The 13829-nt window shown below is 37.6% G+C and overlaps 1 protein-coding gene across 3 annotated transcripts in view; it reads left to right on the forward strand.

The window, feature by feature from the left end:
* Positions 1–6249: 6249 nt before the first annotated feature.
* Positions 6250–13829, forward strand: part of SHROOM2 (shroom family member 2) — an 80499-nt gene continuing 72919 nt past the window's right edge. For all 3 annotated transcript variants that reach the window (XM_017737039.1, XM_017737040.1, XM_017737041.1), the window contains exon 1: positions 6250–6288. In XM_017737039.1, coding sequence (XP_017592528.1) covers positions 6265–6288 — 24 coding nt within the window. In that variant the 5' untranslated portion in view covers positions 6250–6264. The remainder of the gene's footprint in view (positions 6289–13829) is intronic.

Here is a 13829-nt window from a genome sequence, read left to right on the forward strand (position 1 = left end):
TGAGTTATACATCGACTGATGGAATTGCGCTTTGTTTTTCTACCTTTGGTAGCAGGGCAACATAAAAGCAAAAGAAAATTAACAGGTAAGGGAATACTTTTATTTAGCGTTATTTTTTCAGTTTTCTTTTTTTTTCCCCTGTTAAATTGAAAAACTATCTTTTGGAACAGCTCATACAGTGTTGTAGGTTACGGGTGGAGCTACTCTGTGAAATTTCAGAAGTTGACTTAGGATTTTGGAGTTAAAGTAACTTCTTCTACTGTGTTCTTCAGAAAATTATGATGTTGCAAAATGAAGTTGCCTTAAAGGTGTTTTTTAAATGTATCATTCACTGTACTGAAAAGATCTGTAATGTTGAAATTGAATAAAAAGTGACTTTTCCTATTAGTTTTGTTTTGCATAGAATTTGAGTACATGCTGATAAATCTTATGTAAGGTTTTTTCATCAGCAAATGAGAGGCACTTTTTTTTACTTGTCTCTTATGGTAGAAGACTAATTTTCTAAATGCATGGGGTTTTTTTTTGGCCCTATGCTGCTTACATTTTAAATCCTTTTGACAAGCAGAGCAACTGTTGTGCTCCGTCTGCATATGTATAATTAAGAGGCTGATTATATTGCCTCCTAATTTAGATTATCATCCTGAAGAAAAAAATGTGTTCCATCTGCAAAAGAAATGGTGAAAGGCAGAGGATGCAACATAATACCAGCATGGAGGAAAGCATTACCAATTAATAACACTACCAGGAGAAGCAGTAGTGTGTTCCTTATCACAAGACCATTTTTTAAGTTGCACAATTTGTAAAACTCAGCCAATTTTTCCTTGCTTTCTCTTGACAGACACTGTAAGAATCCTGAAAATTGGTTTAGGGTGAAATAGGCAACTTTTTTATTGAGGTTTGCGTCGTAATTTCCTGTTTGTGGAAAACTTGTTAAATTACATTTTTACAGCTTTAAGCCATTTTAGTGAGTACACTGTAGCATTATTAAGTACACTAACTCAGTAGTTTGTTCACTGTTTTGTGCTAAGCTCTTGGAAAATTGATACTGAGGTAGCAAGATATAGTTGTGATGCCAAATGATATAGCTGGCTCTGTGGCAGCACACTGTCTGGTCCTTTATCTTTTAGAAGATCACTGTAGAGAATATAGCATGTCCAATAGAGTTTATGCTCTGTGTATACCTCTGGAGATTTGCTTACAGTGAAGTAATGAATGAGGAAAACTAGTAGCGTTTAATGCCACTGTGGTGGCTGTGCCAGGTAGCACTGAGAGGGTGAACTTCTAAAGCAGAGCGAATACTCTTTGTAGACTTCCTGTTTTGGTCCCGCTAAATTGCTAAACAACATAGTTGTGTATTGCACCGCAAAAGTGCTTCATTCACTTTTGTCGATAACAAAACTCTCCCAACCAAAAGGTCTTTTTATTGCATGTTCGGCCTCAGTGATAAATCAGCACTGCAGAATTAGTGTGTGGATATTTCTCTGGATATTTCTCACAGCCTTTAAACTTCGTGGAATAACCACCGTACCAAAAAAAGTTCTAAAATAGGAATGGTAAAACTGAAGTATTCAAAGGTTATTTACTAAAAAGACAGTACTTTCAGAAAATTCACGCAAATTTTGAAATAATCTTGAAATACACTTAATAATTATGGTAGATAACTGATAAAGGAAGGAGGGGAAAGGAATTTGCATTCATAATGAGAACTATGATTATAAGACAGAAACTTGTGGTTTGGATAACCATATGGAAAATGAAGTGGAAATTTTATCTGTAAACTTAAATTGGATTATGCCCAGCAAGAAAAAACCTATGACAGATAATGGTTATGGATCTGCTGTAGCTCTGAAATCTTGTATGTAGCCAGCCAGTCTCTCCAAGTAACTAGCTAATATTTCAAAGTAAGAAAATTCCTGCATATTCTGTACAGGAACATAAGCCGGTGGCTTAGAGAAGGAAGGAAGGAAGAGGTACTGTCTAGCAGATACCCCATGCTTGCTTTAACTGGTGGTGTCCATGCACTTGAGAGATCTTCATGAAATGTTTTTACTTAGAGTTACTTCACGCAGCTCAGAAAATATGTGAACGCAGCAGGAGTCTCTGCAGCTTTCCTCAAATAATGAAATGGGAATTTTAGGTCTTTCACTGCCGAGTTATCTAACTTCCTGCACTTCAGTCTTACTCATGCTCCGGAAACTCCCTAATGTAAAAAACTGCGGTTCTTCCCTCTCTTGAGTGGCTCAAGAGGTATCAACCTCAGCCCACATCAGCACAATATCACAGCTGCTAGTATCTTGCTGCGTGGTGTGGACCCAGACCAACTTAAATAGACTATTGCTTTGCCCATCTCTGCCTTCCTGTATCTTGGCAAGAATAAATGTGCTGTTCTCCACAGTTCACTAGAAATTGAGAGTGTTGTTCAGCTTAGTGGGAGGAAGCTGAGAGTTTTGGGATGTGCTCCCAAAAGGCACATCTGTACTTCCATCGGATAAGAAAAATCCAAGAACACCAGTGCAACTTTTCTCCAAATTTGTATCAGCTGCTTGTATTTCTGGTGTATCTGTGTAGTGCTTTTCAAGTGCTTGTGAAGGTACAGACCCTTGTTTCTGAAACATGAGATGAACGCAAGCCATGGGAATTCGGGCTTCTCATAGTGCTTAACTGCTCTTGAGGTAAAGAAACGAAGAGCAACACAGGAAGTATAGGAGTAGCTGTCTAATAAAAACACAGTGGATTTGTACTGACTGACCTGCTTAATAAAAGGCTTGCAGTACATGCTTAATTTCAGCAGTCCTTAATGATGATATTTACTAATTATACACTCTTCTAATAGTAAAAGCAAGCAAACAAAAGCAGAAGCTCCAAGTCTACATTTAGGAATACCATTTTTATTATATGTTAAAAGGAGAGTTGTCGTTATTAATAAAGGTAACAAGATTCATCTTTTGCAGCTGAGATTGGACACATGCTTAAAAATAATTCATTAACTGGTCTTCAAGCCAATAGCTAGCTAAACAAAAAACTCTAGAGGTTTACAGATTGGTCATTACAGTGTCTGATGTTTAGGTCCCAGAGTGGCTATGCAGTTTATAGTAATTAAGTGCTTGAAATAGGTAATCCAGAAACCTCCCTGTTAAGCTGTTCAAAGAAGTATCCCAACATGAACATCTGTACAGAGAAACAGTCCAAATTCTCTGAGATTAATTCAAAGGGGAGAGTCAGGACTGCAGTAGCAAAGCAAATTTACAAACCTCAAGCTTAGGGTAAATGTCTACTTCTTCCCCCCTCATCCCTTTATTTTTTCCTTCCTTTTTTTGGGGGATTGTGAATTACTCTCCTTTTAAAACAAAGCCAAACAAGGCAGTTGCAGAAGTGGTGTTTGCTCATCTTTTATGTTCTATTCAAATGTTGAAATGCATGTCCAGAAAACAGGAGATGTTTTTTGGAGGTGATTTGACCTCCAGTCTATGACTGGGAGACTGCCCTAACCACCACGTTGTGTGTTGGGACATGCAGTGCTCCTCAACCACTGTGTGGAAGCAATCCCAGACCAGTAGGGCTGGGGTGAGAGTACAAAGGGAATGCGATGTTTATTTTTTTTAAACACACACATATGCACGCGCTTTTTTTTTTTCTTTCTCTGTTGCAGACTGTGATTAGGATGCTTTTTGGAGAAGAGGTAAATGGACAGTCTTAGGTAGAGATTTCCATTTCCAGCATTTGTAATGAGGAACAAAATGTGTGCTAACACTTGTAGAAGCAATTGGTGATCCAGAATGGAGGCATGAGGCAAAGGTGCAGGCATCTTCAGGAACCAAAGTACTGCTAGAGCTACGTGTCTCCAAATGTTGTTTTTATTAAAAAAGTTTTCATCCTAATGATTGAGTTTATGATGCAACTAATGTAATGCTGATCATAGTCTGAGATGCATAACAAAACCTTCACCAGACACTACAGTTTCCCAAATCACAAAATGTCGAATTATGCTACAGAAGGCTGGCCAGCCTCTGACCCCAGAACAAATTATGCAGAAACAGAGTAGCCTGTTAATTTGGAAAGCAGAAGGCTCTCCAGTTGCTACTTTAGCCAGACCTTCAACTTCATTTTACTATGATAAATAAAATTTTAGTAAAAGCTTTTCCTACAGTTTAGAGTGTGAAAATTAATGAATTTGGAGATAATTTAAATACAGTGCAAACAAATTTTTTCAGTATGCCACTGTTGCTGCATATTATGTAACATAGTATGTGATTTAAGTGTTTATTATTCAGAAGAGTAGATTGTTTCTCTGCTGTTTTTAGTGATTGATGCTTTTCTTGAACTTAAGATGTAGCTAAATCTTGCAGTAATATTCCTACTTTGTAATTCAGTCTCAGCCTACATGCATAGCTCTTAAGCATAAAGCAAAATTCAGGGGTTTTGTCTAGGGGATTCTTTGCACTTCTACCCTTTAAAGAATCAGGTTTCTGCTCAGAATATGCTTTTGGGGAAAGGCAGGTTGTGGTGATGAGCTTGAGGAAAGAAAGGTAAGTTTTGAATGGAAGTACTGCTGACAGTGGGCAGGCTCTACAGAAGACTATGTTGCTTTTCTCTGGAGATGGTCATGAGAATATCCCTGTGGAAAATACTTAGGACTATCAAACAGTAGGTTAAAATACTGCTTTGTTCCCAGCTCTTGCATGCTTTGGTGTTAGGCTTTTAAGATGTGTCTTCTCTGAAAGGAAAGCAGCTGTTGCATGACATTCATAAATACACAGATGGGATCTTGTGGGTCCCACAAAGTACTCAAATTCCTTAGCCCTGTTAGTGGCTTCTTTCAGAATGTCAATACAGGCAGTCTTTAAATGGTCTGTCAGTTATCAAGATGAGCAAGTTCAAAAATCTCCAATGTGGTATTTGAACATTCAACCTCCTTCCAACACCGACATCCTAAACGGGCGTGCTCAGGCATGAATTTTTCATTAGTGCGGTTGCATGCTGTCGGAATGCACGCTCCCGAGAAGCGGTTCATGTTCGCTGGCATAGGCAGCAGTGGGAGACAATAAGCTCTGTATATGATGCTTGTGTGCATATGCAGTGGTCCCACCACCAATATCAGAAAATAGAAGTGTAATTATAAATTTTTCGCTCGTGTTGTAAGAATTATTGTACAAACATTTTTTTCTCAAAATTCTACTCACTTGAATGAGTGCTGCACAGTGAAGTTGTGAATTGTGCTGCATGAGCAGGATGTGTCTTTTAATAAGTGCATCTGCACAGATGACAGATACTTTTGCCAAACAGAAATACAGATGTTTGTCAAACTGAGTCGTTTTGTTGTAATTAAATACACGTTTTTAATCGGGAAAAGCAGCTAATTGTGTGTGTAATGTTTTGATAGTCTTTATTTTTTTTGAGTCTTTGCAGTAATGTGCCTGCTCCTAGAGATAATTAGGTCAGTAACATGTGTAATACAATAAAGCTTTTGAAAAAGAGCCGCAAATGAAAGCCAATTTGGAAAATGTCCATTTAGAGTAGTAAGCATACTCTAACTTCTGAATATAAGAATTCTCCAGTACGACAACACAATTTACAGTTAAATCCATGCAGCTTTTTGAAGCGTCTATTTGTGTAGATTTATAATCCATGGTGATTTTAGTGCATTAATTGATAATTCACAGCACAATCCTGTAATTTCCTAAGAAAAAATAACCTTTGTCATTGACCCAGTATAATTATCTTACTGGTTAATTATGTCTCATTAATCCTAGGAAGAATTAGGCCTCTGAAATAGAGAAGAGGTAGCAGGATACTCACAGAGATGCCAAAAATGGTTGCATATCTAATTCAGATGGTAAATTTTTCATGAGGAAGGATTTTCTTCTAATGTTTTGCAATGATATAAAGTAATGAGGTTTTAAGGAATGGTATGCAGAATAATCTACACAAAATGAAGTATTTGAAATTACTGACATCTAGGCTTGTTTAGAAAAAAGGAAAATTTCTTTTAAAGAAAACGTTGGATTTGCTGGGGGGGGTGGGTTGTTAGCTTTTTTGTTGCTGGTGGTTTTGTTTGGTTGGTTTTGGTTTTGTGTTAGATCTAAAATACATGGTAACAGAGTACCAATGGCTAGGGAGAAAAAGGCATGGCTGGGGCACTGTGATTGATGCCTGGGGTGTAAATTGCTACAGATTAGCTCCTCTCCACAGAACTGAATTTTGCTTTTTTCAGGTTCCCAACTCAGAACAGATTTAAGATACTGGTGCTTAACTCTAACTGCATGAATGTTTCACGCCCTGCTCTGCCAGGTATGTGCCCTGGGAAGGCAGATGAGTACTATTCCATCTTGTCAATAAACTGCATAAAACACTGGTGGTTTTTTATTGACATGCTCTTTTTATTACTGGAGCATCATGAGAGATTTACCTTGATTGTATTAGCAATCTGTCTTCAGAAAAGCAGCCCCCTGTCTGACTGTACCAGGCAGCTCAGATACTGCAAGCTGACAAAAGTGGACCTCATCAGGTTGAAACTGCCATACAGTCCTTTCCAACTTGCTTTGTGAACTGCATTTGGTAATTTTAGGAGCAATTGCATTGCAGTTTCTGTCCTAGAAAAATATATTCAATGCTGTATTTAGTGTTTGCTTCGTCTTTTCATGTTTAAGTTCTGGGTCAAAGTGGAGTGAGGGAAGCTCTTTTCCTTTACTGAGACAGTAATAAACAGGAATAGAAGAGAAACTTGAGGGCAAGGTTACCCAGAACTGTTCTGTTTCTGTAATAGTATGCCTTTTTGTTTTCTTGAGGGTCATTCCACTTGCTTCCGAGATTTTATTGCTCTAAGAACAAAGAATTGAAATGGCATGCAGAGTGCACAGCAGAAATACAGCTTTCATACAGTGGGAGCAGACATCTGCACGTATTCAGTTTGAAGTACTACGTACTTAGAGTAAACGGGGTTGTGTAAATTATATAAAGGTGAATTAAGACAACTTAAGTTTTGTTGACTATTTTAGCACTGTGGGGGGAGGAAGGAATAAATGCCTCTTCTTGTTTGAACTTGGCTTTAAGTATTTGAATTGTTGAGGAGCATGGTGGCAAAGGATGGCTTCAGTCTGTGATTTGGATGCTCTGTGAATGTACATATCAATTCTGAACAGAGATGAAAAGCTAATGTAAAGAACAAATTCTGTTGTTAAAGTTTAAAGCACTCAAATTTTAAGAGGAGCTTGACCCTTCTTTTGAAGTCTTTTGTTTGTTTTCTTTGCAGAGGAATGGGTGAGGGAATCAACAAATAAGACATGTTTTAAAATTCAGCACCTTACTGAGCCTCTTTTTTCTTTAAAGTTGAATAATATTGCAAACCAGAGAAATCTTGCTGAAGAAATTGCTCTCAGTTATTATGAAAGCAGGTCATTCTTATTGTTTGCTAGATTTTTGTTTAGATGTGTAATGTTATGTTCTGTTCACTCCACTACATAGTAGTTGGTTCTTAAATACTTCTGCAGTAACTATTAAAAATAACTTTTACTTTTGGGATAAAATCACATTTTTGGGAGTTGTTAAGAATATTCTTACAAGAATTATTGAGAAATGTTATACTTTCTCACTGTCTGAAAAGTGAGCATTTGTGCTATGACAAAAATGGAAGGTCCCAAACAGCAGCTGTGGTTAAAACCAAATACTGGTATGAGTTAGTCAAGATAAGCATTCTATTAAAAATGGGCTGTTCAAGAGAAAGTATTTAAAATGGCAACCTAACACTCTGTAGAATTCCTGTGGCTTTTGGCAGACTCATCACAGAGCTTTTTGAAACTAACAGGCAGTGAAGCACTCTTTCTGGCACTGGGTCTTAATCAGCGCTACCTGTGTCTAAAAGTGTAGCTTTTCGGTTTGGGTTGGTTTTTTTTTCTTTTTTGAAACCACAGCAATCTGTAGACATAGGCATAGATGTAACTTTGTAAAAGGTCACATTTAGACTGATAGATGGAATGAAATAGGTTAAATTTATTTTTGGTAAGTATACTGTTGCCATCCACTAGGTCTGTTAATGTCTGTCTTTCAGGCGTGGTGAAGTTCTTTACAAACAAAGTGCAAATTGATGAAACTGGTCTTTTCCTTTTTTAATTAATGCACAGTCCTATTACATGATCATACAGACACATTCAGGGTAATTTTTAATTTGATTTGTCAGTAATTCCTACCTTTTCCCTAATTATGCAGTGGTTTTGCAGGCATTTGCATTGGATTGCATTCAGTCTGTTTTTGTCAAGGGTGCATTGGCAAACATGACATTATTTTCCTGGGATAGACAGGAAGGCAGAAAGATAAACCAGCATTGTTGAAAGCATATGATAGTTGCAAAGTAAAAAACCTTGAACCTTATGTTCATAAAGATTACTTTGTCAGGTCATATTTTTCCTCTTGGAAGTCTGTTCCTGTTATCAGTTTGAATAGATAAAATACAAGTTGTTTCTAGGCATAACCTCTTTATAAGCCATTCTTATCATTGTTCGTAGTAGCTGAAAGTACAAAAATGTAAACCTATAAAAATGCTTAATGGTAACTGCACAGATTGCATATGTAAACAGACTATATATATAATCATCCATAAGTAAACTTGGACATGTAAATATGGATAATCCAACCCTTTCAAACTTGTCTGGTAGGGGGTTTGTTAGAATAAGTAAACTGCATATAGAGAAAGTAGTTCTCTTTTAGCCATCTGGCTATTTCTTTTCATAGCACAATTATTGACGCTATTCTTATACAGATTATTTTGTCATTTGGAAGGAAAAGCAAAAAGATAACAAAATATGTTTAAAAACAGTGTAAGGTATCTGACACTGCAGATGGGTTCCTCTGGGCTGGATGTGCCATTAGCTTCTGTAAAATCCAAAACCAAACTCATGGCTAAAAGTAAATGGGAGTTATTTCTCAGTAATTTTTGAATAAGTTGTGTACAGATGGTCTGAATGAATGCTGTACCAAACAGCAGTAGGAAGGTGTTTAGATGTTGGTGGTGCACTAGGAAAAAAAATCAAAACTTAAGCTTACGCTTTGCAAGTGTTATTTTGGTGTGAGGGAGGGATGGGATTGGAGTTGTTTCGTTTCAGGATCAACACTACCAGCAGGCTTCTGCCATCACCCCTGCTTCCAGAATCTTTACTCACTTCAATCTTTTCCACTCTTGTCTTGTCCTTATTCTTACTCCAGGTAAGCTGGGTCTCTTTTGGCTTTGCTCTGGCCTGAGTGCCTGTTTAGGATTGTGGGAACTGTAAGAGCTAGGAAGCTTCCCTGATGGTTTTGTGCTGCTGTAGAGGGGCTCTTGCATAAAAAGATTTCCAAAGACTACAGTTTGTCTGTGTTTAGTTGCTCTGTAGAGATAAAATACATGCAGGTGTGCTGCTCTGGGTTATGTGCAAATATTATTTAGAAGTTGTAAAATGTGACTAGTTAAGTTTAGGTACTAATAGCAGAATAACAGCTAAGTTCTTGACACTCAGCAGCCCCACTTTTTTTTTTTTTTTTTTTTTTTTTTTTGATTTTTGCTACATTGGCTCTATGATTTCCAAACATCAAGGGCTTTTGGGTGTTTGTGGGATATGAGTTTTTGTTGGGGGTTTTCTTCTAATTATTTATTTCTAGTAGAAGCATTCAGCAGTGATGAAAAGTTTCCAACTTCTGTTGCTGAAACAATGGAATCACTTTGAAAAAAACGTTTAAAAATAAACATCTGTTGTTCAGTTTTTTAAAACCTACAAATCTACGTGAAGTTTCTCTTCCTGATACTTTTCATCTGGAAATTGTTATCATTAGTTTCTTGGGGAAAAGCTTCATTAAATTTTTAACTTCAAGTACTTTAATTGGTCTGCAGTCCATAACAACCCTGTGATTTAAAGAAACAGATAATAACTGTAACCTCTTTAGAAATAGTAACTGATGATTTATAATTGGAAAGATTTTCTCACAGGGTTGTGGTAGGTATTATTTTGAATGTAGGTTCAACTAAAATATTAATCAGTTTATGTATGAATTGTTGAAGAGGGAAGTGCTGGATGTTTTATTATACTTCTTAAACATTTCTGGCTTGAGGAACTTTGAAGGTAGGTTTCAGCCTGGAGTCAGTTTTTACAGCTGTAATAAATCCCCCCCAAAAATGGCCTGTTCTAGTGGAAGTGACGGCAGCCCTTAGTCAAAACAGTGGCATGGACACAATTATAAAAACAGAATAAATACTTAAAGAACTCTACCAACAGTTGGCTTTTCAAAATACTATGCTTTTTTTTTTTAAAGCAAAAAACAACAAAGAAAGGAAAAGATTGCTGGGCGAATATGCAAATATTTCAATACACTAAATAACAAGCAGTTAGAAAGGGCTGTGATAGAACCGTGTGCTATTACTGAACTCTACCCTTTAAAAAAATGTTTCCATTTTGATTTTTAAGAATCACTTGTTGACAGAAGGCAGGGCTCCTGCCAGCTCAAGATCTCTGCAGCACAATGGGGAACACTTTGAAAGAGCAGCTGGATGAGGGGGATTTCTCTGCCTGTTCAGTGGTTTTGTGACAGTGACCATGAACTGTTTCCCTCAGGTCTAGGGAAGAAAGAAACTGCTGTTAGGGAAATACATTGCCCTGGACTAAACATTCCTAAAACTTAATGCAGTTTGCTGTAATGTTTAAAGATAATGTCAGGAAGAGCAAGTATGGACAATGGCTGTGGGGTGTGAATTTATGATACCAGGCAAAAGGGAAGTTCTGGTTTCTGTGCTGAGTTAGTGTCACCAAATGCAGCAGACACCCATCTGCCTGATCGAAGTGCAGTAATCGTCAAGTTAATAATATTGGATAGTATTGCATAGGCCCAGAGTTTGCAAGTTGGTAGTCCATCATTAAGTTTTCTTTTCTTTATATGGTGGTGTTTAAAGTTTGTGTTGGGTAGTTAATGCTGATTGTTTAAGCTGCAGTCTGTGGGAAGAGGTGGTTCAGGGTTACAGGTACCTTCCATTAGCATGAAGTTTTGTGTGGAATTCCTTGCACTGTTGCAGCCATGCTGCATTGTTTTGGGCCTTGTTTCCATATATGCTTCTGAGCCAATTTGTAAAACGGAGCTGGAGCTTCTTGCCTGGCAGGTGTCCTTCCAGCAGTCTCTTTCAAAGTCCAGGTAGAGTGGGAGAGAAAAGATGTGTAGGAATGTAAAGTCAAATGCATTAGCATTGCCCAGCTTCTAGTGTATGCATGCCTTTGTGTGATGCCTTGCATATACACACCCATTGTCTTTGGACCAGTTAGGTCCTGTTGCAGTTTGCACCCCTCTTTTATCCTGCCTCAGTCTGAGCTATGAGTGTTGCTGGTGAATGCAGCCCTTGCCGCTCAAGAATGCATTTGCAGAATGTATAGCTGGAATTAGGTCGGTTCTGTTACTTTTGGTTATTTCTGTTCCTTTTCTGTTCATTCCTCAAAGTTACACAAATGCCAGGCTTGAACTGTAGAGGTTTTTCTCCTTTGTTTAACTCTTTGCAAATCAAAATAATTGATACTTTCCACATTTTATTTGTTCTGAAGATCATCTACAAAGATGGTTAGGTTTGTGGAAAAACTGTATTAGATGATACTCATAATACAAACAACCACGGAAACATTTCTTGGCTGTACAAGAAATGAATTATGATAAAATAGTTTATCACAGCTGATAGCAGAATGCTGATAAGTGGTGGTGTTTTTTCCTGTGTTTGTCTGTGGGTTTGGGTTTCCATGCTGTCTCCCACCCTGTCCAAAGAGAGCATGGACAAGAATCTGTTGGCTTTGTAAACAAAACTAGATCTCTCATATGACACAGCGTTTCCCCAACCTGTCTCCTGCTTGTTTATACAGGTGCCTATAGAGGAATGTGGGTATTTTAAGTAAAGCATCAGACCTGATAAACACAGAAGTGAAGGGGTCACATGCTAGAATTGCTCCCCATCTATACTGCAGCAATTCAAAGCTGGAAAGATAGGCCATTATTTCCCCCTTTCTGTTTATTACCAACAGGGGGAATAGAGACTTGTAAGTATTCTTTGAATGTGTTCGTGTATCTAGCCGTTAGACATTTTCTCCATGGCGCAGTTCTTCCCATGTTTCAAGGCTGTATCTTCTTTTTACAGGAAGAATTTCACATCCTAGATTTACGTGTGTGTTGTTTTTTCAATAATTTTTTAAAAAATCCTCATATCAACATTTTTAATCAGTGTCTTCCTGTTTTGTGGATGTGATACAAGTGAAATAAATTTGGGAAGATGTGACAATTAATTTAGATATTGTTATGATGGCAAAGTCTGCGCTCACAATCCTCGCAGATGCACAAAAGTTTGCTTTTGCTCTTGGCTGTAGGGAGGTCATCAGGGACAGCAGGGTGAGAGATGAAGACTGTCTAAGCAGATGCTTTCGGTCAACAAACATCTTTTTCATGTCCTTTTGAAAACACTTTTTTTGGTAGCATACCAACATCACTGCTAAGGATAGGAAGTCAACATGTTTGCACTTGTTAATTTAGCACAGTATGAGGGTATGATTTTTTAGTACATAACAAAAGCATGGTTTGAGGGCATTTCTAGAACCCTTGCTCATTCAAGATAAGCTGTGTAACTATATATGTTTGTTGAAGGCTTATGTCTGTTATTTATAAGAAAATAAGGTGTTGATTGTTTTTCTTCTATGTCTTTTGTTTCCTGCTATTGCTATAAAAATGTTAAGATGTGTGTGCTTACGGGAGTTCAGTTCCTGCTGGGTTACGTCCAGTCGTATCTGCCAGCTGACAGGGGTTGAGGCAGACCTCTTCTTCCTGACTGTTCTTGAAAGGCTTCATCTTAAAACCTCCCTCTGCATTTTCAAGGCTTTATTTTCAGCTATTGATCTAGTTTTTCTGTACACCTGAAATCCTAAAAGAAATCAATTCTAGGTAGTTAAGTAATACAGGCTTCAGTCTTAAAAGTTCGGCTTAAATCCTGAACACAGCATAGCACAGCTGACTCTGAAGATAGTGAGTGAAATACATTCATGGTTGAGGTGTGACAAATACTGACATTTTTGAGTGTATTTGCTAGTTCTAAAATGTTTATGTATTTTGGTTGGTATTTACACTTCTAGTTAAGTCCTGATGAGGTGTAAAGTTACTCAGTGGGTGAATAAATAAAGACAATAAAACTAGTAAACAGAAGAAGAGAAAACCTGAAGTAGCAGCTGGAATGGCATTGTCCAGTTTGCACAAAGAAGGCAGGGTGATATAGCAGCATATTTGAAGAGGCCTTTTCCTCATGGATATTTCTGGCTGTGTTTCTTTATATGTGTGCAAAGCCTAATGTTTTTAGTTGTTATGACTAAAGGAAGGACTTCTGGTGTAACAGAAGAAATTGTATTTTTCCTGTCTAACTTTCCCATTTCCACTTAAAAGTGTATTGTCAAGTGGAATCATATCTGTACAGCCATTTGGGGATCTGAGCATGAAAGGTTTATGTTCAGATTTATTCAGCTTGAAAAGACTTCTGCTGTGAATGGATGTGTAGTTTTTATTCTCCCTACCTGCAGGTGGTCTGAAGACAAGATCTTAAAGTCACTTGGAAGTTTTCATGAGGATGGCTTCAGCTTTGTGTTTAGGTTTTGATTTTTTGAATACTTTTTGAGGTTTTTTGATTAATGTTGTTTTGGACAGCCAGAGTCTCTTTGGAAAGCTTGCTTTGTGTGGAATGTGTAGTTTCCCTGCTGAAATTAAAACTCAGAGGGGGTAACTGAATACTCCCTGCTGTCAGTGCATTGCCAGCCTGAAGAAAAAACAAACACGCTTACTGAGAACAATGAACATTCCTTCAA

This window comes from Corvus brachyrhynchos, unplaced genomic scaffold (genome assembly GCF_000691975.1).
Source record: "Corvus brachyrhynchos isolate BGI_N302 unplaced genomic scaffold, ASM69197v1 scaffold83, whole genome shotgun sequence".
NCBI lineage: Eukaryota > Metazoa > Chordata > Aves > Passeriformes > Corvidae > Corvus > Corvus brachyrhynchos.